At 34.6% G+C, this 24848-nt stretch overlaps 1 protein-coding gene across 11 annotated transcripts in view; it reads left to right on the top strand.

Annotated features, from left to right (window-relative positions):
• GALNT13 (polypeptide N-acetylgalactosaminyltransferase 13) overlaps positions 1-24848 on the top strand; it is a 580804-nt gene that overhangs the window by 506138 nt on the left and 49818 nt on the right. For 9 of the 11 annotated variants that reach the window (XM_002812491.6, XM_024243884.3, XM_054549372.2 and 6 more), the window contains one exon: positions 14617-14756. The exons of the other annotated variants lie outside the window; for them this stretch is intronic. In XM_002812491.6, the coding sequence (XP_002812537.1) occupies positions 14617-14756 (140 nt within the window). The remainder of the gene's footprint in view (positions 1-14616; positions 14757-24848) is intronic. 11 annotated transcript variants of the gene reach the window in all.

Genomic DNA, 24848 nt, shown 5'->3' on the forward strand with positions numbered 1-24848 from the left:
GGATCGGAAGCAAGTCATAGGTTCTACCTACACTCAAGGGCAAGGGGTCACACCTAGACATAAATATCAGGAAGTAGGGGTAATAGCCTTTTTAGAGTCTGTTTGCTGCAGAAAATAATGTGGAACCAAACAAGTAAACAATCCTTGGAAATAGCCAAATAAAAACCACTTTTTATCAATAAATTCCCAAACAATTAAACCAGGAGGCACTTTCTGTAATGCTCACCCACTCTTCTCTATCTCATTTCCCCTACCTTTTATATCTCAGCTCAAAGATCACTTTCCTCAGAGAAGCCTTCCCTGACCACCCGTTCCTGACCACCAGTGAATCAGTTGCCTGTTCTTTGCATTTATTCTCTATATATCTCTCAAATACACTTGTAATCTCACATTTGTTAATTTTTGTGTTGGCTATCTTATTAAATCCTGATTAAGCTGATGAGGAAAGAAACTATAGAGGTTTTGTGGAACATTGTATCCCCATCACCTAGGACAGTGTGTAACATAAGATGCACAACAAAATGTGAGTGAAGGAACAGATGTTAAGGACACTAACCTGGAAGTCAGGAAACCTACTTTCCAATGTGAGTTCTTTCACTTATTAGCTGTTCTGTTTCACCCAAGTCCAATCATATTTCCAAGCCTCAGGTTATTCATGTGTGAAAGGTCATTTTCTAATGCAAATGGTTAGAATTTTGATGTTATTTTTTGATTTTATACTGTTGTTAATAGTTACGTTTTTACTGTATTGAAATTATTTCCCCAGAATCTTTTGGCAGCTGCTGCCTTCATCTTTTGACCAGTGATTTTGAGATATGCCCAAACAGTTTGCAACAGGCAAATTTAGAGGGTAAGAGAAGTAATGTGAGAAGCTTAAATCAACATTTGTAAATTACATATATTTTAAGAAACACTCCTGATGCTCTTCAGAGTTTGTGCATTTGAATGCCACAGCTATGATATAATTCAAAATGTTTTCCTTTCCCCTAGACAAATGAAAACCTCACCAGAAAACAAACTACATTACACACATGTTGTTTCCTTTCAAGATTTTGGCATCCTGCCTTCCCCTTCAGCTGCCCAACCCCTCTATGGACACAGAGGGTTTGTTAAATTAAATGGTAGCATAGTCCTAGACCAATGATATCTTGAAACAAATATAAAGCTCTAAAAAAGAAGAGAGGCATGTTAGAATTCTCTGTGTAATAGAGAACTAGACTATTATGTAGAAGAATATTTTAGCATCACAATAGTACAGCTGACATGCTTGGCCTGCTTTCATCATGACTGAATGTTACCCTTATTTAGTGATTACTGAGAAGTTTTCATACCAAGCAGTGTTAAGTTCAGTTTTTGAAGTGTATCTTATGTATGCAATAAATAACTTTGCATTGTTTTCAGTATCAATTCTTTGACATGACCAGTGCTAGAAGAAGATAAATACTGCATGGGAAACCCAGGAGCAGTATGTTACTCTACCATTCTCCGAAGTCATATGTCAAACTCATGGTTATTGAAATTTTCCTCAAAGATTGTTCCACAGTTAACAGTGCACAGTGTCCTGGGGATAACTAATGATTCTCCTGTAGCCTTTTCCAGCTTACTCATTTATAGTAGTTTAGGACAGAAGGGGAAAATTGGTTGACAATTGAGGCCATGAATACTTTTTACAATTGCTCTTTCAATCCACAAATAACATGTTCTCTTAAAATGTTTTTTTTTTTTTTTTTAAATAAAAGTTTCTACTGTTCTTAGTAGTGTGTCTTAACTGACAGACTGTGGTTATGGAATTTGTATTTTTCTTTGTTACTGTGTGGCGTATGTGTCAAAATCACCCTGGTGCAGAAATGTAGATAGGAGAAATGGCAAGTGCAGAGAGGTGGGGAGCATCAGTTTCATGTTTATTAGTACTTTGGGGTTAGAAAAATCCACGGGCCAAGACCTTAAATGATACCTCTAGGAGTGCGATTCTGAGACACATTGGAGGTGATGTATAGCATGCTGCTCATTGAAAAGGCATCTGAGCCAGAATAAGTGGTTGATTTCCCACTTCATTCATCTGGTATACAACAGAAGTACACAATCCAGAAAATAGCCTAGCGTACTCTTCTGTTAGGAGATGATGTGCTTCTTGAGGTGCATATACACAAGAAAACAACAGACATAATGGGGAACATTTAGTGAGTATTTACTATGCATGATGCACTGTTTGAGTGTTTGATATGTTAACTTATTTCATAATCATAGTAGCACTCAGTAAAAGGTGCTATTATTAGCACTGCTGTATAAATAGAAAACTTTAGATGTTATAAAGAACATTCCTGCTGAAAAAAAAATTATATGCCGTATGTTTACAGTCTTCCTAGATAATCAACAATTGACTATTCATAGTTATTTATTTCCTTGGTTTGAGTTAACATGTTCCGTAATATAATCTCAGATGCTCCTTGAGTAACTAAATTGTAACAACAATTCACAGTAGTCTTCCTGGGTCATACTGTGTTTTTTCTTTACTAACTCATAATTTTAAAACATAATTAGATTTTCTTAACTGCTTTGCAAAACAGAATGCTGACTAAATACAGACTAGACCAATGTACTTTAATATTAAAATATTACTGTTATGATATTCTTTTATTAATGAGGCCAACTAATACTTTGAAGCCGATTTTTCATAAACTTGCTATCTATATATTACAAGAGTAATATAAAATGTATATTTGAATAAGTCCAAATCACTTTTTGGTAAGTATAAGTAGTAATTCTAAGACATAAAAGCAAATATATAGAGATATATTTCTAAAACATACATATATATGTGTGAGAGAGAGAGAGAATAAGAAGAGAGGGCACATGACAGAGCTCTGCAAATAGTAGTTCAGCTAATATTTAGAGAATGTCTACTGACACCAGCTACTGTTTTAGGAACTGAATGTAAATACACATATCAACAAATATGTGTTAGCTACCATTGTCTTGGTTTAATTAAAACTTTGTGATTAAAACTTGTTAATGGAAGAATCTGAAAAGTACATGGAAGGAATTATGTTTTGTTCAAAAAGATTTTTCTCTAATGGGATCAATTTATGTTTTGCTAGTGACTAATATTTTTGGTTAAATATAGAAAATACAACAAAGCTGTGTTTCCCAAAATATTTTCAATGGAGCACTGTTGTCTCAAATTCTGGAAAGCGGAAAATGAATCTGGAAAATGTGAACTACTTTGGTTATTCATGATGCACTTTACCATAGTAAAAGTTCTAAGTCCTGTTTAAAGACACCTATTTAACTTTGTTTTACCCATTCTTTCCATTAAAATATAAGCAGATTGTAAATAATTAAAGAATAAATATATTTCATCTAATTTAGGCTGCCATCAGTTGAAAGATCACCATTATATAATATATCTCTAGGAAAAAATTGTTTAAACTATAATGCAAAACTTCCTTTTTACCTAGAATTATTTTGTCCCTATTAAAGGAACTCTTTTAGACATAACTAATTAACAACCAGCTTTTAAATCATATGTCATTCATGTATATACATAAAAATAAAAATATAAGCAAAGGAATTGATCAAGCAGCTTTATATTTGCAGGATGACTCTTTCGAATCACTTTTCAATGCAAATTAACTGATGTTCATGTGTTTCCTACCCACTGTCATTCTCAGTGCCATCAAGAAGATTGACAATCCAGGCTATCTTAAAATCATGATTCGTTATTATGCCTGGGATATTCTTTCAAGTCCCTGAAACCATTCAGGAAATTTTTATCTTGGTACTTTTTTATTTTACCAGAAGGGATCAAAGGAAGCTTTTTCACACAACAATTAGGATGCATTAAAATGTCCCCTAATTTAAATGGCTATAATTATCTACTGAAACTGCAGTTGGCTACTGGTTTTAGAGATGGGAAAACATATTTGCACATGCTAAAGCAGTGACGACTACAGTAAAGTTGCTTTCTCACCAACAGCAACGGTAAGATATCATTGATTATAAAACATAGCACTATTTCAGAAAGGTTCAAATAAGATAGTATGTGGCATGTAACTGAAGAAACAGTTATATCTAACTAGCTTCCTGCAGCACTAGTGATGGATGGGGCACAATTTGTAAAGCACTTTAGGAAATATTTTGGTTTGTTAGTCAATTGCACACTGAAATCTTCTGGCTTGTATTTAATTGTCAGATCAATAAAGTAACTCGTTATATATCATTATTGATTTTTTATTTCTATGAATTCAAGTTTGGGATCTTGGATCAATCACATTGCTGTTAGGTCAGGGAGAATTTGCAACATGAGTCCTATCATTCAAGGGATGATAATTACCATGTTCTGTACCCAGGAAAATATTTCCCTTTATAGGTTTGTCAAACTTTCTCCAGTTTCATGACCCATTCTAGTAGAGTGAACAAGAGCATGGATTTTGATATTAGATAAAAGTGAACAACATTTCATCCTTCTGCCATTTTCTAAGTATACTTAATAAAGTTATTTAACCATTCAAAGTCTTAATTCTTTCATCCTTAAAACAAGTAAAAATAATAATAGATAGAAATGCTATATAGACTTAATGTGTATCCAAAAGTGCTTACTGTGTAGTCTGGAACATGAAGTCCCTTCAGTAATAGTTTATCTGTTGTTCCAGTACTTCTGGTGCCTAACTAAACCATACTACTCCATGGTGGGATAGATGAGTGTCCTCTTTCAATAATGGTCCAACATGGCTTTCTACATTCTAAATTCTTATGATACATGGGAAGAATATAGAGGGATACCCCATCAGTTATAAAGTTAGCAATATTTGTCAGATATAGCAAGTCAGTTGCTAAGGAAAAACACAGCTTTTCCTGCTTCTGAGTCCACAAAAGAAATTACTCTTGAGATTTCTAATAAAAACAAAATGCAAAACAATAGCAACAACATGTATGATAAGATAGTCAAAGGCCTCAGCATAACACAAAATGCTGGTACAATAACAAGTTTGGTGTCACTATTTTTTTGTACTGACTCTCAATATCTTACCAAGACACCAGAAATTCAGTCTTAGGTCCTGCTGGTTGCTGCACAGAAATTTAATCACCGAGACAATGAGTATTGCTAGGGAAGAAGACTTGAAATCAGTGATGCAGCTGAGGAGATGGGAGATAGTCTCAAATTCATCTCCTCAACTGACTAAAATTAGGGGTTTATATAGCAGAGGAAAAAATATAACCATGTGTGGGAAAACAGAATTAGGGAGGGGTAAAGAAGTGGAGTTGATCCAAAGGAAGCAGGTGGTAAGTAAGGCAATCATGATGGGTCAGTGATCTGTCATCTCATTGTCCATATGTGGTGATCTGGTAAGTCTCAGTTCCTTGATAACTATCTGGGTGGCCTGATGGTTGGTTTCCTGAGAAAGTACTCAGATAAATATAACTTTCTCAAGTTTCAAGACTGGGAGGGTCAATTTTTATGCTTATTCAAAAGAAATGATAAGCATCAGTTCTGTGGGACAATTGGGCCAGTTTCAAATGAAAACCAATATCATAATCCCAAATCCGCATTTAGACTTGATAGGGGTCAAAATAATGCTGAAATATACAGCTATATATTAGACTAAGTTAATTCTAGATAAAATTTTGATAGCCTACAGACTGTTCAGTCTGTGTTTGTCTCAATGGATATCAAATTGTTCTTCATTTTAAAAGACTACTGCAAATACTCACTTTTCTTATTTCCCATATTCTCAATGATCTTGGACCAAGCATTTGAATATGAGATCTTTATTGTCAAACTGATCTGAAGTTTGAGGTAATTGCCTAGAAAACTCAGCCTCAAGAACTGCTCTAACTTTTGACTGTGGATATTAGAGTTGAATAAATTGAAAGTTGTCTGATAATCCTCTTCCTGTGTGACAGCTCTGTGCAGAAGCTATGATTTTGTAAAATTCATTATCTCATTTTTATTCCATTAAAATAAAATTGTGGTAATAATAGTAAATGATAAATTCAACAGATAATCACTATGTATTATTAGCTGGAATAGGCAATCAGCCAGTTAATATAGTTCTGTCCACTGACATGCTAATGAGAAGTTATGAGCCTGGGTAATTTGTATGCACATAGGGAATAGATAAAAAGGTAGATTAAGGGAATAGTTTTAAATTTAAAAACAACAATGATAATTCCAAGAAATCGCCTAAACCTCTGAAACAATGCAGTATCTATTTATGTACTTATAGACTTATTTTTAATTGACAAGTTTTAAGAGTAATCATAAGGCACAATGTGATGTTTTGAGATTACACATACACAAACAGCATGGAATAAATAAATCAAGCTAATTAACATATCCATAACCTTGCTTACCTATTATTTTTAGTGATAAGACATTAGAAATTTAATGTCCTAGTTATTTGAAAATACACAATGCATCGTTGTTGACTATAGTCACCTGATGAGCAATAGATCCCAAAATGTATTTCTCCTGTCTATCTGAAATTTTATAGTCTTTGATTAATAACTCCTCATTCCTCCCTCCTCATGCCTGTAGCCTCTGGTAACCATCATTCCATTCTCTACTTCTGTGAGTACAACTGTATTAGATTCTACACATAAGTGAGGTCATGTGGTATTTGTTTTTCTGTGCCTGATTTATTTCACTTAGCATAGTGTCCTCCAGCTTCATTCATGTTGTCAAAATGATGAGATTTTCTTCCTTTTTAAGGCTAAATAGTGCTTCATTGCGTAGAATACAACACTCTCTTGATCTGTTCATCTGTTGATATACATTTAGGTTGATTCCATTTCTTGGCTATTGTGAATAATGCTGCAGTGAACAAGCGAGTGCAGATATCCCTTTGACATATTGATTTCATTTCCTTTATATAAACCCAGAAGAGAAATTACAGTGTCATGCGGTAGTTCTATTTTTAGTTTTACAAGGAAGCTCCATACCACTTTTATAATGGCTGTACTAATTTGTATTTCCATCAACAATATCTAAGAATTCCCATTTCTCAACATCCTCTCCAACATGTATCTTTTATATTTTTGATAAAATTCACTCTAACAGGTGTGAGATGATACCTTATTGTGGCTTTAATTTGCACTTTCCTAATGATTAGTGATATAAGCATTTTTTTTTATGTGTTTATGGGCCATTTGAATGTCTTCTTTTGAGAAATGTTTGTTCACGACCTTTGCCCATTTTTAATCAGGTGTTCTCTTGTTTTTGAGTTGAGTTCCTCATGTATTTCAGATTTTAATCCCTTATCAGATCCATGGCTTACATTTGTAGGCTTTCTCTTCACTTTGTTAATTGTTTCCTTTGCTGTGCAGAAGCTTTTTAGTTTGAAACCATCAAACTTGTCCATTTTTGCTTTTGTTGCCTGTGCATTTACGGTCAAATCCAAACAATTTTTCTCCAGACAAATATGGACTATTTCTCCTGTGTTTTCTTTTAGTACTTTTACAGTTTCAGATCTTAAATTTAAAATTTTAATCCATTTTGATTTGATTTTTATATTTGGTATAAGATAAGAATAAGATCTAATTTCTTCTTTTACATGTGGATCTCCAGCTTTCCCAATACCATTTACAATTTGGTATTTAGATGCAATAGAATACAATAATTGCTAGCTGTATTAACAATGGCTTATTATATTATTTTAAAAAGGAGAAAAATGCAGATTCTTATTCATGAAGTTCCTAATTACAATTACTGAGAGTAAATAACAAAATAAAGTCCACTTTCTATTTGGAATTTAGAAAATATCACAAAAAATAAATTATTAGCTTAAACTGTATATACTGGTCTACTCCTGTAATGTGAATATATATCATTAATATGACATACTTAACAAACTTTATAATCAACTGCATAGTTTTGACTGTTAAAGGTAAAAAGGAGCTTTATCTGAATTTTTTATTATTTCATATATTTTAATTATAAGTGTATAATAAACATTCATTTGGCTTAACATTTTTCCGTATTCTTATATAGACATAATTATTTTAATACAAGAGTTGTATTTTGTCAACCAGATATAACTTTGATTTACTTCAGCATTCTTTTTGTTTTGTTTTTGTTTTTGGGGGGGTGGTTTTTTGAGATGTGGTCTCGCTCTGTCACCCAGGCTGGAGAACAGTGGTGCCATCTTGGCTCACTGCAACCTCCACCTCCCAGGTTCAAGTGATTCTCCTGCCTCAGCCTCGCAAGTAGCTGGGATTACAGGCACCCACCACGATAGCCGGCCAATTTTTTGGTGTTTTTAGTAGAGACAGGGTATCACCATCTTGGCCACGCTGGTGTCAAACTCCTGGCCTCAAGTGATCCGCCCACCTCGGCCTCCTAAAATGCTGGGATTATAGGCATGAGCCACCATGCCCACTTAAGCATTGTTTATTGAATAAAAATAATTTCCCCTTTAAGTTATGCTGCAATATGTATTCTTGTGCATGAAATTGTAAGCTTTAGCATGCATTAGGGTATTCTTTCTTCAGGCACTTTAATTTTAGAGAGACAGAACTATTAGACTTACTAGACATCTACTAGGGGAAGAATTTAACTGAAATAATTATTGTCATTGAAATGCCAGGGGTTTGGTCTAAGGCCCATTGCTTGCCTCGCAGAAGTCCAATCCCTGAGACAATGAGTATTGCCAGGAAAGAAGGCTTTAATTGGGTGCTGCAACCAAGGAGATGGGAGAGCAGTCTCAAATCCATATCCTCAATTGACTGAAATTAGAGGTTTATATAGCAGCAAATAAAATGTAATTATGTGTAGGGAAAACAGGAATTAGTGAAGGGTATTAAAAAGGAGCTGGTCAACAGGAAGCAGTTGGTTGGTTTAGGCAGTCATGATGGGTGAGGGGGTCTGGTGTCTCACTGTCCAGATGCAGTGATCTGGTAAGTTTCAGTTCCTTGAAAATGTCTGGGTGGCCTGATAGTTGATTTCCTAAGAAAGGAACTCGGATAAGACAAATACAATTTTCTCAAGTTTTAAGACTGAGAGGGTGAATTTCTATGTTTATATAAAAAAATCATAAATATCAGTTCTATGGGACAGTTGGGCCAGTGTCATTATGATCTTCCATCTAATATCTATTTAAAATTTAAAACATGATTTCTCTAAAGAGCGAATTTAATACTATAATGCAATAGATTTATGATGAATAAAAGACAGTTTTTTTATATTTAAATTCAGGGTGCATGTACAGATTTGTTACATGAGTAAACTTGTGTCAAGGAGGTCTGTTGTACAGATTATTTTATCACCTGGGTATTAACCCTAGTACCCATTAGTTATTTTTCCTGATACTCTCTCTCCTCCCACCCTCCATCCTCCAATAGACTACAGTGTGTATTGTTCCCCTCTATGTGTCCACATGTTCTCATGAGTTAACTCCCACTTATAAGTGAGAGCATGTGGTATGTAGTTTTCTGTTGCTGTATTAGTTTGCTAAGGATAATGGCTTCCAGCTCCATCCATGTCTCTGCAAAGGACATGATCTTGTTCTTTTTTATGGCTGCATAGTATTCCATGGTGTATATATACCACATTTGCTTTATCTAGTCTATCATTGATGGACATTTAGCTGGATTCCATGAAAAGACGGCTCATTTAAAAAAATAGCAACCCATAAATTTTATCATTTACCTATTAACGAAACCTGCAAACCTGGAATTAATTAAAATACTCTTTTGTTGGTACTCATTATGAATCTTTATTTCATTGTCAAAGCCTTTACATGGATTTTGCAAGTTCCATTGAAAGACTTGCCTTAAAAACTTATAACTTTTTGCCACAGCATGTATCACCTTCTAATGTATTTACTGTTTATTTAGGTCTTTCTCCAGTAGAATATAAACTCCATGGAGGAAGATAATTTTGTTTTGTTCACAGATATATCCCAAGTGCCTAGAAAAGTCCCTTGTACAGAGCTTGACCACAGTAAATATCTGTTACCTTAATCTTGGCTTGGCCTCTGCTGTCTATCTTTAGATAGTCTTCTCTTTTACTCTCACACTCTATATCTTTCCATATGTGGATTTATCTTACTTCTGTATTGGTGTCACTTTCATAGGCCTTTGTTGTATGGTAGCCCCAAAAACTCCAGGCTTAACTCATCTTTACAGCTACCCAGTTCCAGAGGAAATAGAGTTTCAACTTTCTAATAGCCCTAGTATATTCTCAAGGGTATGCTTTTCTTAGGCTGACTGGTTTATTTGCCCATTCCTGAGTCAGTCATTGTTATCTGGGTTATATGTAAGGATGAGAAATAGAATGCTCTAGTTATTGTGGGTGCTAATCAAAATCTGGACTGAGCAAAAGCAGGATCCCTTGGAGCTTGTTAGAAATACGGACCCTAAGGCCCCCACTCCAGACCAACTGAATCAATTTGCATTTTAACTAGATTTTCTGGTGATGTGCCTTTAGTCTGTGCTCACAGATGGAACTGGAAGAGTGGGGAAGGCAATGAAACGAGCCCCACCCAAGCTGAAAGTGCAGTGGGAGTGGTTTCCCAGAGAAACTCAAGTGCTTTTACCAGAGGGCAGAATGGATGTCAGGCATGTAAAACAACAGCTATCCAATGCAATATATAACGTGCATTAAGCAATTATTATATTCCAGTCATTGTACTACATTTTCCAGGCATTTTTTATTTAGTAGTCACGATATCTTGTAAGATATTATCAGGTAGGATACCTTATCCTTCAAAAAAGATAACTCATCATCCAAAGTTTTTGTTGAGAAGGCAGTGAGCAAAGTGATCTGAAATATGATATCAGATAGTAATAAGTGCCATGGAAAAAAATTAAGCATGATGGAGGGATAAAAACAGACCTAGGAAGATGAGAGAAAAGGATCAGTTTTGATAGGAAGGTCAGAATAAACCTGAAGAAGTAAATTTTGAGCAAAGACTTGGACCAAGTAAAGGACAATTCATGAAAGTTGCAGGGTAACACCATTACAGACAGAAAAAAAGAAATATAAAGCCTTGAATTGTTGAATTATGAATGAATGTGGTATGTTTGAAGAAAAGTAAAGAATAAAAAAGAAGTGGGGCTAGAATGAAGATGTTACTGAAACACAGGGGTTCTGTCTGCGTCCTGCTGCTTGCTGCACCAGAAGCCAATCACCAAGACAACCAGTATTTACAGGGAAGAAGGCTTTAATAGGTTGCTGCAGCCAAGGAGATGGGAAATCAGTCTCAAATTCGTCTCTTCAACTGACTAAAATTAGGGGTTGATATAGCAGGGAAGAAATGTAAACATGTATGGGAAACTACGAATTAGGATAAGGAGGAGGAATTGATCAACAAGAAACAGGTGGTCAGGCAATCATGACAGGTGAGGGGGTCTGGTGTCTCACTGTCCAGATGTGGTGATCTGGTAAGTTTCAGTTCCTTTATATTATCTGGTTGGTTTCCTGAGAAAGGAACTTAGATGAGGCAAATGTAATTTTCTCAAGTTTCAAGACAAGGAGGGCCATTCTTTCATGTTTATTCAAAAGAAACCATAAACATCACTTCTGTGGGACAATTGGGCTGGTTTCAAAGTGAGTATAAATGAATTCAAAAAGCTAGCCAAGAATTATTTTCTAAAGGATCTTCAGGCAATGCTTAAGACAGATTCAATTATTCTTAGTATTATGGAAAATCACGGTACACTTTTGGGCAGGGGAGTAACATGATTTGATTTGTATTTTAAATATGTTGACAAGGAGCAGGCAATAGTGAATAAAATATAGGTAGAGGAATGTAAAATGTTTCGGGGCTGGTTAGGAGACTATTGCAATGCTAGTGTAAGCAAGAGATAGGAGAAGTTAGGACCAGGATGGTAACAGTAGAGTGGCTGAGGATATATTGTGAAGTAGAGCCAACAGGAATTCCTAATGAGTTAAAAATGTATATGTGTGAGAGAAAGAAAATTATTTGTTTTTCCTTGAGAAAATCAGTGGATATTTGTGCTAGATACTGAAATGAAGAACCTTGGAGATGGAGCAAGTTGGAGAATCAAATTTTTGACTTGTCAAATTTGAGATGCTTAGTATAGATCCCAGTAAAATTATTGGGTAAACAATTGGATAACCTACTTTGAAGAGGTTTGAGTTGCAGATAAGAGTTTGGGGGAACAAGTGAGATTACATATCAAACCATGGATCTGAATAATCTAATTCAGGCTCTACAGTCACTAAATCATACAGTACAAGAAAAGTCTCTCCATCTTGTAGCTGCACCCACTGGGATACAAGTCCTCCTCAATCCCTGTGGCAAAGGAAAAGGAAGCTCTCATACTTGCTTTCCTATCTTTAAAATCGGAAGTGACATAACCCCTTTCTCTCACAGTTTGTTGGCCAGGACCAGTTAGATGTCCTTACCTAACTGCAGGGACCTGAGAAATGTGGAGGAGTACATGAGTGTTTGCGAGGACTGTTGTCTCTTAATATGTCTCACTTCTAAGAAGAAAAACATGGATTCAGAGAGAAAAAGCCATTCTCACCAAAATGTTAAGATAGCCCACCGTATTTTTTTGTGCATTTCTAAAGGTAATTTAGCATAATTATTTAGGATTAGAACAAAAGCAAGTTGCAGTGGAAATGCCAGGGGGTGGCTTAGAGGTGGCAGGATAAGAAGGCTTTTGCTTTATTCAGTAATCTCTGTAATTCTCCATTAGCCACTTTTTGCCAAATCTGAAGTGGACAATTAATGTTTTCTCTGACCTCATATAAAATGGTATGCAAATGAAACTTTAAATTTTCATTTCAATCAGATAACTGCTCAAAAAAACCTTCTAGGTCTTTATCTTTTAGAGCAAGGGTTGGCCACTGTGACCCATGTGCCAAAACCAACTCACTGTCCATTATTTAGTGACCCAAGATCTGATTTTAAGTAGCTGAGGAAAAGTCAAAAGAATAATATTTCATGATGTGAAAATCATGTAAAATTCATATTTCATTGTCCATAAATAAAGTTTTATTGGAAAATACATGCACAAAGAAACCCTTCTAGGAAGATATTTTGGAGCCAGAACTACCAAATCTTAACATGATGAAAAAGGGAGGATGTTGATATTAAATAAGCTACCTCAATTAAATCCACCCACCTCAAAAATGAAAACAGAACAGTAAAATTGACTATTGAATGAAGTCCTCTGAAGATACAGTGTTTTGCCTCCCCATCAGGCACAATGACATCTCTTTATATGATTTTGAGGACAATGTATTCAATTATTTCAATTGTAATAATACTTAACATAATGAGAAATTCTTCTAGTGATTTATTTTGTAAATACTAAATTGTTTTGAGCCTCTTATTTTGAAGGTTGCATTCCAGATTGGAAGTTCTGAATAGAATTATTTCGAAAGCAAATATTTATCTGTTTAAAAAGCCCAAAGACCTTGTTGTTTTCTGCCCAAACACCAGCTAGGAAAATCAATATTTTCTCTTGGAAAGAAATGGTTTGGCTGCTTCAGCATCAGAATGCTTTCTGGTAACACTATGGCATTTAATTTTGAAAAAACAGAAGTTCTGAAGAGACAAGGAGGTTGGGGCTAGTGAATGATGAGTTTTGAGAGTGTTGCTGCTTTGGAAAATAGTGGCTTGGTAATGGCATTAGTTAAAGACATTTAGATTGTCTAAACACTTTCTCTATTTTAGAGAACAATTGGTTGGCTTTGTTACTTGGTTGGGATAGAATATCCTAAATACTAGGCCATTTTGTGCCAGCATGTTGCATAGTGGCCTTAAAGAAGAGAGTTAAACATTGAAATATTCTCAGAATAATCTAATAAATAATTGCTGTCTTGTCACAGTTATTAGTTATTTCAATCAAATGCCAATTTTAATATTAAGGAGTAAACCAAGTTGTCATAAAATTTTATATAAAAATTAGTAGCATTATTATTTCTCAGCTAGGAAACATTCTTTTCTGATTTTCAGTGGAAATATTCATTTAAATGTCAAATATTCTATTATGTGAAATAAAATTAATCATTTTTCATATATACATGTGAATATATTCCTGTTTGTTTGTTTGTTAGTTTCTTTACACTTAGATATTTACTAACTTTTTCAAGGACAATGGTAGCTTAGAATAACTCAATAAATTAATAAAAATTAAGTTTATGGTAACCAGATAGAAGTTCAAGAAAAAGAACACATGTACAGTCTATTATGTGAATTATTTTATATGAATTTCTTATAAAATCTACAGGTGGTGAATAAGTGACTCTATAGGGAAAGTATGAGTATTAACAAAAACATTGGCACTACTAGAATTTTTTATTAAGGAGAAACAGACATATTACACAGCTCAGTTAAGCTTTGATTATGAGATACTAAATACCAATTTACATTTAGTTAATTAATTATTCAATCTCAGTAGTACAAGTACTTGGTGATAAATATTTGCATTTGAAAAGTCATAACCAATGGGAGAAGTGTTATTTATATCTATTTAATGTACTAATTCGATGGTAGTAAAAATCCAGTGTAGTAGCAGCTGCATATGCAATTGAATTTGCTGGAATTATGAAGAAAAAAACTGATAGCAAAGTAAATGTAGTAAAACAGTACTAAAACAAAAATAGCACAAACTGATTTGTGTTTCTCTGAAAAATTCCAGGTGTTGTCAAAGTGGATTATGGAGATGTGTCAGTCAGAAAAACACTAAGAGAAAATCTGAAGTGTAAGCCCTTTTCTTGGTACCTAGAAAACATCTATCCGGACTCTCAGATCCCAAGACGTTATTACTCACTTGGTGAGGTATGAATTATTTATTTTGGTTAAGTTATAAATATATTTTGCAAATGGAGCAATTTCTAAGGAGCTCAGTATTTTTTATGTTATGAAAATGCTGTAAGGAATTTTTAATTAGATCTATTTTAAATAACTTCTCATATTTCAAGGACCATGAAGTCTTCATCATAAGGAATCATAAAAATGAGCAGAAATTTTAACATTGAACAAAAAAAAATTTTTTTTCAAGAGTTCTAAAGCTTTTGGTCATTTACATTCTTAAAATTTACTGTGTACCCCAAACACCTTTGTTTATGTGGGTTACAACTATTATTAATATTTACTGTATTTAAATTAAAACTGAGAACTTTAAAACCCATTTTTTACTAATTAAACATTATATAATAAACAATTACATGTTAATGTAAGTAACATATTTTTGAAAACTTAATATATTTTTTCCAAGCAAAATCAAGTAATGATAAGAGAGTACCATTGATTGTATTTTTGTAAATTGCATTAATGTCTGGCTTAATAGAAGATAGCTGGATTGTCATATGTGCTTCGGTATTCCATCTATTGCTGCGGTACAAGGCAGTCTATTACAATAGCCTCTAGAAAACTCTTGTGCACTCAGGAGAATGTGAAAGTGAAAACTGCAAGTAATATCTTGGTACTATAACAAAAGTAGTATTGACTTTGTAGACACTCTGAGAACCATTGATCTGCACCATTCTTTTCTACATATCTATTTTATCTTGAAATACAAAAATGACTTCATTATAACTATACAAACATGTATATAATGTATGTATAATATATATAATATATTCATACTATAGATAATTATATATAATATATTCCTGTATTCATCTCATAGATTGATGATTATATATAATATATTCCTATATATCGTATATATCTCAATTGCTCAAAACAAGAATTATATTTCCTTTATGAATTATATCCTCCATATTGATAATTTTCCACTGAATAGGAATCAAAGCTACCTTAATATTGGTTGTGATTAAAGCATTTCAAGAGCAATAAATAGGCCGGGAGCGGTGGCTCACGCCTGTAATCCCAGCACTTTGGGAGGCCAAGGCAGGCGGATCACGAGGTCAGGAGATCGAGACCATCCTGGCTAACACAGTGAAACCCCGTCTCTACTAAAAATACAAAAAATTAGCCGGGCGTGGTGGCGGGCGCCTGTAGTCCCAGCTACTCGGGAGGCTGAGGCAGGAGAATGGTGTGAACCCAGGAGGCGGAGCTTGCAGTGAGCCAAGATCGCGCCACTGCACTCCAGCCTGGGCGACAGAGTGAGACTCCATCAAAAAAAAAAAAAAAAAAAAAGCAATAAATGTGCACTTAGGAAATAATTGTCAAGTAAACATATTCTTAGATTTAAAATGCCATTGTTGTAGATCATAATGGTAGAATATCTGAAAATGTATATGGTTCAATCTAATACTTTTTTGGGTCATCTGCCTTAATGCTCTGTAACTTTATAAACATACCTTACTTACAATTAACTAGAAAAAATGAAAGAAAAAAAATACTTGAGGTGACTGGAGCCCTAGCTGAATCGTTTTTAATGACTGATTTAAGTGCCATATTCATGCCTTATTGTCCAAGTCTCCACTTCCTCATTAGCCATGTAAATATCTCTCTATAGAGCTTGATTTACATATATTTAACTTTCATCTGAATAATGTAGTGAAAAATTTCATGTGTAATAACATTGATTTTACCACTTTCTAAGTGTATGACTTTAGTCACTTAGTCCTGTGCCTCAAAGTATTTTTTTGTTTGTTTTTATTGGAGAAGGGGGTATTGTTGCTATCATTTTCAAATATGTAACATCCTCAGGTTGGCACTGATCTCACAGGGATTTATATTTAATGCAGAAAATATACTACAGTGCTTTTTAAAATAGAACAGTCCTTGCATGTTAGTTATTATAAATCACTGAAGATCTCTGATAAAATATACCCTTATCACTTTATTGAAAATTTGTTTGAACATTCATGAACCTGACTATATCCTCAGAAGAAAGGAGTTTTTCTATTCTTATTATAAAATGTTTCTGTCACTGTTGTCAGTGGACCCAAATCATTAGTAAACATCGATTCCTTTATCTAAAAGTAGGAATGACCAAGGGCTATAACAGGACAGAAATGAGCAAAGAGGACTTTTGGAAATTCTCTGGGGCCACCAAGGTGACTCCTGAGAAAGACTCGGCTCTGTAACAGAACTAGATGTTTACTTCCAAGTTAAAAATCCAATTTTATGCTATCCTGCACTACATCAAGAAAACCTAATTCACTTTCTAAAATGTAAAAATAAAATATAGTGTAGGCAAATTCCTTTGTACAAACTACTGATTTCAAATTAGCTATCTTCTACAATAGATCAGGTGATCATATTTTAATCTGTAGAAATACTTTAGGAAAAGATTTTAAAGAAAGGAATTGAGACTTTCATAGCATCTAAAAGAGGCAGTATGGTGTATTGAAAACATTCCAGCCCCTGAAGTCAAGCATAGGAGGGTTCAAATCCTAGCCTTACAGCTTTCATTTCGAGTGGCATTAAGTATCCTCTCTACTACCTCTGTCAACAGAATAAAGATAATAATACTGGGTTATAGTGATGACTGAAGACATAAAACATCTAGCCCAATGCCTGGCAAGAATAGTAGCATACCAGTAGTTACAGTTATAATTATTATATGTACCATTTATTGATTTCCTATGCCAACAGTTATTCTAGGTGCTTTAGATGAATTACGTAGAAATTAGAACAACTTTCATGACTTGGGTTTTATTATCGCAGGGTTAATAAGGAAACTGACACACAGAAAGTTTATGTGCTTGGCCTATAGGTCACACAGCTAGTTAACTATTGAAGTTAGGATAAATTACGTGCTAGTCCAACACTAAGGCTCACTTTTTCTTATAACTAGAAGGAGAAATAGATGATTTTATTATATTTTAATCATTCAAAATATTTTTATTAAATAAGAGCATGAAGCTGAGTGTGTTGGCATGTGCCCGTGGTCACAGCTATTCAAGTGGCTGAGGCAGTAGTATGGCTTGAGCCCAGGATTTCAAGACCAGCTGAGTAACATAGTGAGAATCCATCTCTATTTAATACAAATAAAAAAAGAACTTGAGCTGTGTCTTAGTCCATTAGGGCTGCTATACAAAAATACCTTAGATTGGGTAATTTATAAATAATATAAATTTATTTCTCACAGTTCTGGAGATTAGGAAGTTCAAGATCAAGGTGCCAGCCGATTTAGTGTCTGGTAAAGGCTTCTAGGATGGCACATTATCGCTAAGTCCTCGTATGGAAAAAGAGGCAAATGATATATCCTCACATGGACAAAGGGGCAAGACAGCTCCTTTCAACCTCTTTTATAAGGGCACTAATCCCATTCATAAGGATGAAGCCCTCATGACTTAAACACTTCCCAAAACCCTCTACCTCTTGAATCTTCTGATTCATAGTTAGACATGTTATCTCTTGGGCCACTGGTCCTCTTGGCTGCACCTCTTAATACCACTACAATAGGGATTAGATTTCATCATGAATTTTGGATAAAGGCATTCAGACCATATCAAACTAAACCTTCTGTTATATGTTGAAAATACAAAGTCAAATAAGGAAAGACCTTTACTCTTAAGCCTTTCTACCAAAATAGGGATGTGGAGGTGGGTAGGGCAAGAGAGAGTCAAACAGGTAAAGAAATTCAGTAGAAGTAAAAGATGCCCTGCATGGGTTATATGGTATAACGGCTGTTTAAAAAACCTGATACATTTAAGAGATAAATTAAGTTCTGTGCTTTCTGGAGTATTAATGTACTGTAGTTTTCCACTTTAAACTAGCCTTAAAGAAATGCAATCCAGCATCTGTTTCCATGGAAACAGAAGGACAAATTCACCAAGCACTGCCTCCTAATTCAATTTTGCATGGCCATGTATACATAATTTAAGATGGACATTTTGATAATGAGTTAGAGTTGAACTGTTAATGAACAACAGTCATTTACTAAAGCTTTTTCCTTCTTACTGCCTGTTATTAACCTTTATTGGAAAAATGTGAAAAGATAATCTTTCCTTATGTATAAGGCACTTTCTCTTAAATAATTAGAGTCCCAAAGCAATATCAGGTGTTCAAGCTACTTGCCATCAAAACAAGAACAATATTTCTTTGCAGTATATTCATTTGTACTTCTCACTGAATTTGAAATGAAATTGTGTGGCTTTAACAATTTATATATTTTTAACTTCAATGTTTTTCAAAGTCTATTTGATATTGCTGTATATTGGTGAATATAAATGTTTCCTTGTCAATTTCTTTTTATAACTTTCCTTGCTGTATTGGAATATATAGAGGCAAATATGGTATTCAGTTTCTCTATTATATACCATCACCAAAGTCAATAGTTATTGATATCAGATATCTGTATCTTAATTTATTTTATGTTTGCATCTTACTCAAGTAATTGAAATATTACTTTATCCAGCCCATGAGTTACATGCAGTTTCCAATGGGAAGTTAAAAGCTGTGCAATTGCTTTGAACTAAAACCTTTAAGTAAGTTAATGAAGCATGTGTGTTTTAGACTCAGTAAGCAGATCATAATGGAATAAGGAAGTTGAGCTCTTTGCAGCATTAAATTCTCTCTTAACTAGCCCTGAAGCTTATGTAGATTTAACATGCTGGGTTCTGATCTTGTAAATTTAAGTGTAAGATTGAAAGAAATGGCATTCTAAAATAGAATGTCTCAGCCCAAATTTTTGGGTTATGACAGGCTTTCTGAAAAAAAAAAAAATACATTGTGAACTAAAATTGAACACAATCTGAGGGCAAATGAAGGAGATGAGGATTTCAGGAGCCAAGTGACAACTCTTGGTGCTTAAAATTTGCATTTGCGTGTTGCTTTGAAGATGTTTTGACATTAGCATATGCATTTTGTATTGTGTACTTAATCTCAGGATTTCTTTTTCCTCTTGTATCCTTTAGCCATAGTAAGTAGTTAAAGTTCTTGCATATATTGGTATTGTATTCCTTAAATATTGCTGAAGAGCAAATTTACGTAATGGAAAATAGACATCCATGAAGCTGCTAGGCTGCAGAGATTAAGGGTAATATCAGTTACTGCCAAATGCAGAAGCTAAAACGCTTTAAAGTTTACCCTTCCTGTTGGTAATCAGATCTATTTATAGATTCACAGTCTTCTTGGCCCTTTAATAGGATGACCAGCAAGAAAGCCTTATTTTAGGTGACTTATGTAAATGCGGACATTTTTCTGTTCATTTTATTTCCAAAATTCTTGGGGACTCAGTAGCTAATTTTTATCCCGGGGTTTCTGAATATGTGTATGTATAAGGAGAATACGTCACCCTTTATTGGATGGCTACCTTAAAGTATGTCGGGCTAGGTAACTCACCTGTGAACAAAGCGAGCTATTTTTATTACCTGAAAATATTGTATTTTTTTAACTTCATATTTCTAATAAACTAAAATTCATTCTAATTTTATTATATGTGTATTGGCACAAACAGCTGCAACAAACTATATGCCAGTTTGACATTTATTCAATTCTCTCAGGATTTTGGTTGTCACTGTTTTTGTTGTCCACCAAATAAATTAAATTGTTTATTTTTCTATGTTCTTTACTTTTTGGGGGAAGGGATTTCAGATATCAGATAATAATTATTTTTGAATCTCACAGTCATTAATCAAGGACCTTCTAAATCCAGTTCTGCATAAGTGAAGTCAACTTTAATTGTTTCAGTATACAGATTTTGTTCTCATCTTTCTGATTTATTCACAATTAGATTAAACAGAAAACATACCTTAAATGCGTATCCACAGGAGCAATCATATTATGGAAATATTAACATTAAGCTCTGGAATTCACTGCAAATGTGCTTATTTCTGTCTTTACAAAGAAAAGAGAAAACTAATGATGTTGACATTTGTAAAATAATGATAAAAAGTAACATGCAATTGAAGGATAAACATATGTTGGAGTAATTAAAGTAAAGTAATGCTAGTTTAAGTTTAGACTGTCTTATCTTTAGAATGGATTTTCTATGAGTTTTTAAAATGCAAAGATTTGTGGTGGGGGCGTGGGCAGTATATATCTCCCTTTTGGAAATGGAATTCTCATTGCTACTTGCTTTTACATTCCAGCAGAGGGAGCAAAAGCTAATGAACAAATTATATAAGTGATAAAAACATTACTAATGATGCTGCAATGCACAGAAACATTTAGAAAAAGTCTTGCTGATTTCAAACATCAAAACACAAGTGGAAAAAATGCCCTCAAGTTTATGTCATTAAGAATTGTTTTCAAGCAATAAAAGATTATGTGTAAACATAGAAATCTCAAAGCAGACAGCCAATTAAAGTTAAAACTATCTTGGCCTTGTGCCATACATTCAAAGCTCTACCATAACATAAAGAATGAGTCAAAAGAGTTTACCAGATCCTAGAGCTACCAGTGTGCGCTACTATTTTGATTCAAGTTCTAGAACAGACTTTGTAAAGACTTTTTGATGGATAAAGTTCTTTAGTTGTTGGTTGCTTTGATTTTTCTCAGGATTAATGACATGACCAAGCCATTGTTACTGTCAGGTAATACGGTACCGGTGACAAAATTGCATCTTTTCTGAAATTTCACTTCTTCCCTTGAACAACATTCTTTGTGAGTATATATTTGAGGTGTTCTTAGAGAAGTTCTGATTTTAAAATTATGCATGATCATCCTAAATTTGATTATCCTTTACATCTCAAAAGATGAGATCCATACTTTCAACTCTCCCAAATGCTAGTATTGAGATACATGTTAAGATTTGTTTGTTGAGAATTGCTAGAAAACACCAGTGACCATTTTTGTATTTTGAAGACAATATAGCAGATGCCTACATGGTTGGGCTCGCTCACTCGGGAACAATTTATGTGCTTCTATCTGCCCCCTAGGTGTGCATGGCTTTAAAAAAAAATCTGAATATTATAGGCCTAGTGATAAAAAACCTTTCGGATTTTAGGCCAGGCATGGTGGCTTATGCCTGTAACCCAGCACGTTGGGAGGCCAAGGCAGGCGGATCACTTGAGATCAGGAGTTTGAGAGCAGCCTGGCCAGCATGGTAAAACCCTATCTCTACTACAAATGTAAAAATCAGGCAGTTGTGATGGAATTCCATGTCTGTAGTCCCAGCTACTTGAGAGACTGAGACATGAAAATCACTTGAACCTGGGAGTTGGAGGTTGCAGTGAGCCAAGATCACACTGCTGCACCCCATCCTGGGTGAAAGAGCTGGACTCCGTCTCAAAAAAACAAAAACAAAAAAAACCTTTCAGATATAGTCGCTATCCCAGGTGATATGTCCCTCTTATTTGTTTAAGATGGCAATTGATATTCTGATTTCCTGACACTCTGTCCTCCACACTGCTTCTCTCTCAGGTCACCCTGGACATAGACAGAAATTATTTGCCTGACCTCAGCTCATCAGGATGGCACTAAGCATAAAGAATACTTTGTTTTTAGGCTTTTTGACCTGGTCCCCCAGGCCTAATACCAGGTTGCCTTTGTGTATCTTGTTTCATGTGTCTTCACCTGTTGTCTAGATAACCCCTGGTTAGCTCTGTTCAAGCAGAACTGAGTCCTCCCTTGCTCCTTCCAGGCCTCCTTTCTAACAAACACTGCCTGCCTGTCTGGAAGTCAGGACTGGCAATTCCCAGACTCAATAGAATACCTTTACGTTTTGTTTTGGCAAATTAGTTAACCTCTTTGTATCTTAATGTTTTTGTTTGTAAAACGGGAGTAATAGGTTGGCACATACAATTCAAATAGTTTCTAATTTATATTATTATTATCATCATATTGGAGGTGGTAGTGGTTGTCTGTCTTTTCTCCCTGTGGCACGTTTCCTAAACCATTGACTCCTGTCTATTGTTATTCTCCCAGATTCTACATCCAGCCAGACTTGACTTTAGTTCCTATATTGTATCCACTTAGCACCTGGTGCATTCTGAAGGACAAGCAATATTACACATCCACAAACTACAAAACCACATTGAATGTGGAGTAGTTAGAATGTGCCAGAAATAGGATAGGCTTCTTTTCATGCAGTCCTCAAGATAAATCTATTCTGGAATTCTGGAAAAATTGGTGGCAGCGATGACATAATGTGTGAATCTCTGAATTTTGCCATTAAGACAGAAAACAACTAGGACAGCAAAACTTAAAAAAATGATAAACAATTTTGACAACAAATATAGGTGGCAAAGTGTTCTCACAAATTCTCAAATATGAGCTGACATTGTCATGACCCACATGATACTACAATTTTTGCAGGAGACAACAGAGGAAAGCAATAAGGTATTTGATGGAAATGAGGTCAGGATAACACCCAATTTTCTAATAGATACTCATGAGAAATTGTTTCAGGCCAATTGGATAATAGTAGCTGAAAATGGGAGAAGTACTTTGCAGGTGAGCAAAAAAACTCCTCTCTAATATCTGAAGGGTCTGAACAGTCTGCATTCTGTGAATTCTTGAAACTCACTAGCTGAAGCTCCTTCTCAGAAGACACTTCAGGGAATAAAGCCCAACTAGAGTGGGAGGAAAAGGAAATGAATGGTCCAGATTAAAATGGGTGAGGTAAATTGGGTCAGGAGGTCTCAAGAAATAGAAGGGTAATTTTTTTTAACACTTCAAAAACTACAGAAAAAGGTGTTCTATATTTGTGAAATTAGAAATGGTCTTTTGATCAATCGTTTCCCCTTAAAAGACTAGGAAAATTGATCTTATGCAAAAAAGGAAAGAAGGAAGGAAGAACAAAAGGAAGAGAGAAAAGAAAAACTAGAAAAGCATGACTGATGTAAGAAAAAGATAGTAAGAAGTAGAATGGTATCTCTGCAAACAATGCAAGCACACCAGTACTTTATGCTCATAAGACAGAGGAAAAGTGTAATCTAATATTTCAAAAGATGCTAAAATGAATGCTCTAAATGATAGAATATAGAAAAGAACAACATAAATCAAATTTAGAAAAACGGAAATGCGTGACTATAATGCAGGAAAGAATTAGAAATCAAAGACTAAATCATTTCAGAAATGAAGGCCAAACTTGTAAGAACACATGAGTGAATAATACCAAGAGAGCATGCCATAGAATTTTAGAAAAGAAAAAGCAACTAAAAAAATAAAAATTGGAAACTAAATTGTTCAATTGAAAGTGACACATATAGAAGATAAGCAACAAGACCCAAAATATTAGGATTTCCTAAAGAGAAAAACCAATGAAACAAAATGAACATTAATAACTATAGGCAGGGTGCAGTGGCTCACACCTATAATCCCAGCACCTTGGGAAGATGAGGCTGGTGGATTACCTGAGGTCAGGATTTCGAGAACAGCCTGACCAATATGATGTAACCCCATCTGTTCTAAAAAAAAAAAAAAAAAAAATTTGACCAGGTGTGACGGTGGGCGCCTGTAATCCCAGCTACTTGGGAAGCTGAGGCAGAGAATTGCCACCACTGCACTCCAGCCTGGGCGACAGAGTGAGACTCTGTCTCGAAAAATAAAATAATAACTATAATTCTGGGAAACTTTTCTGAAAATAGAATTGAAACGATATTGTGAAAAGGAACACTACATCCCTGTGAGAGTGATCCATAATGAGTAATGTCAAGATACATTGTAGTAAACCTCCCAAACTTAAAAGATAAAAAAATCAATTTGGCTTCCAGGGAAATAGATACTTGTAAGAATTAAGGGGGGAAATCCCAGATTGTCATCAGAGTTTTCAAAGGAATCCTTTACCCTGGAAGTAAATGGAGTAACATTTAAAAGGTATTTAAGTTTGGTGAGCCATGGATTTTAGATCTCTCAAAGTGATTTTCAAGTATAGCAGCCACAGATATAATTATCAACATGCAAGAACTCAAGACCATTGTTCCTGGTAAATATAAATAGCATTTGCCCACTTGTTCAGGCCCAAAGCTTGGCATGTTTCTTGATGTCTTTATTTGTCTCATAACTCACATTCAATTCAATGGAAAGTTCCAGTGGCTCTACCTTCAAAATATATCTGAAATT

Source organism: Pongo abelii, chromosome 11, assembly GCF_028885655.2.
Source record: "Pongo abelii isolate AG06213 chromosome 11, NHGRI_mPonAbe1-v2.0_pri, whole genome shotgun sequence".
Classification (NCBI taxonomy): Eukaryota; Metazoa; Chordata; class Mammalia; order Primates; family Hominidae; genus Pongo; species Pongo abelii.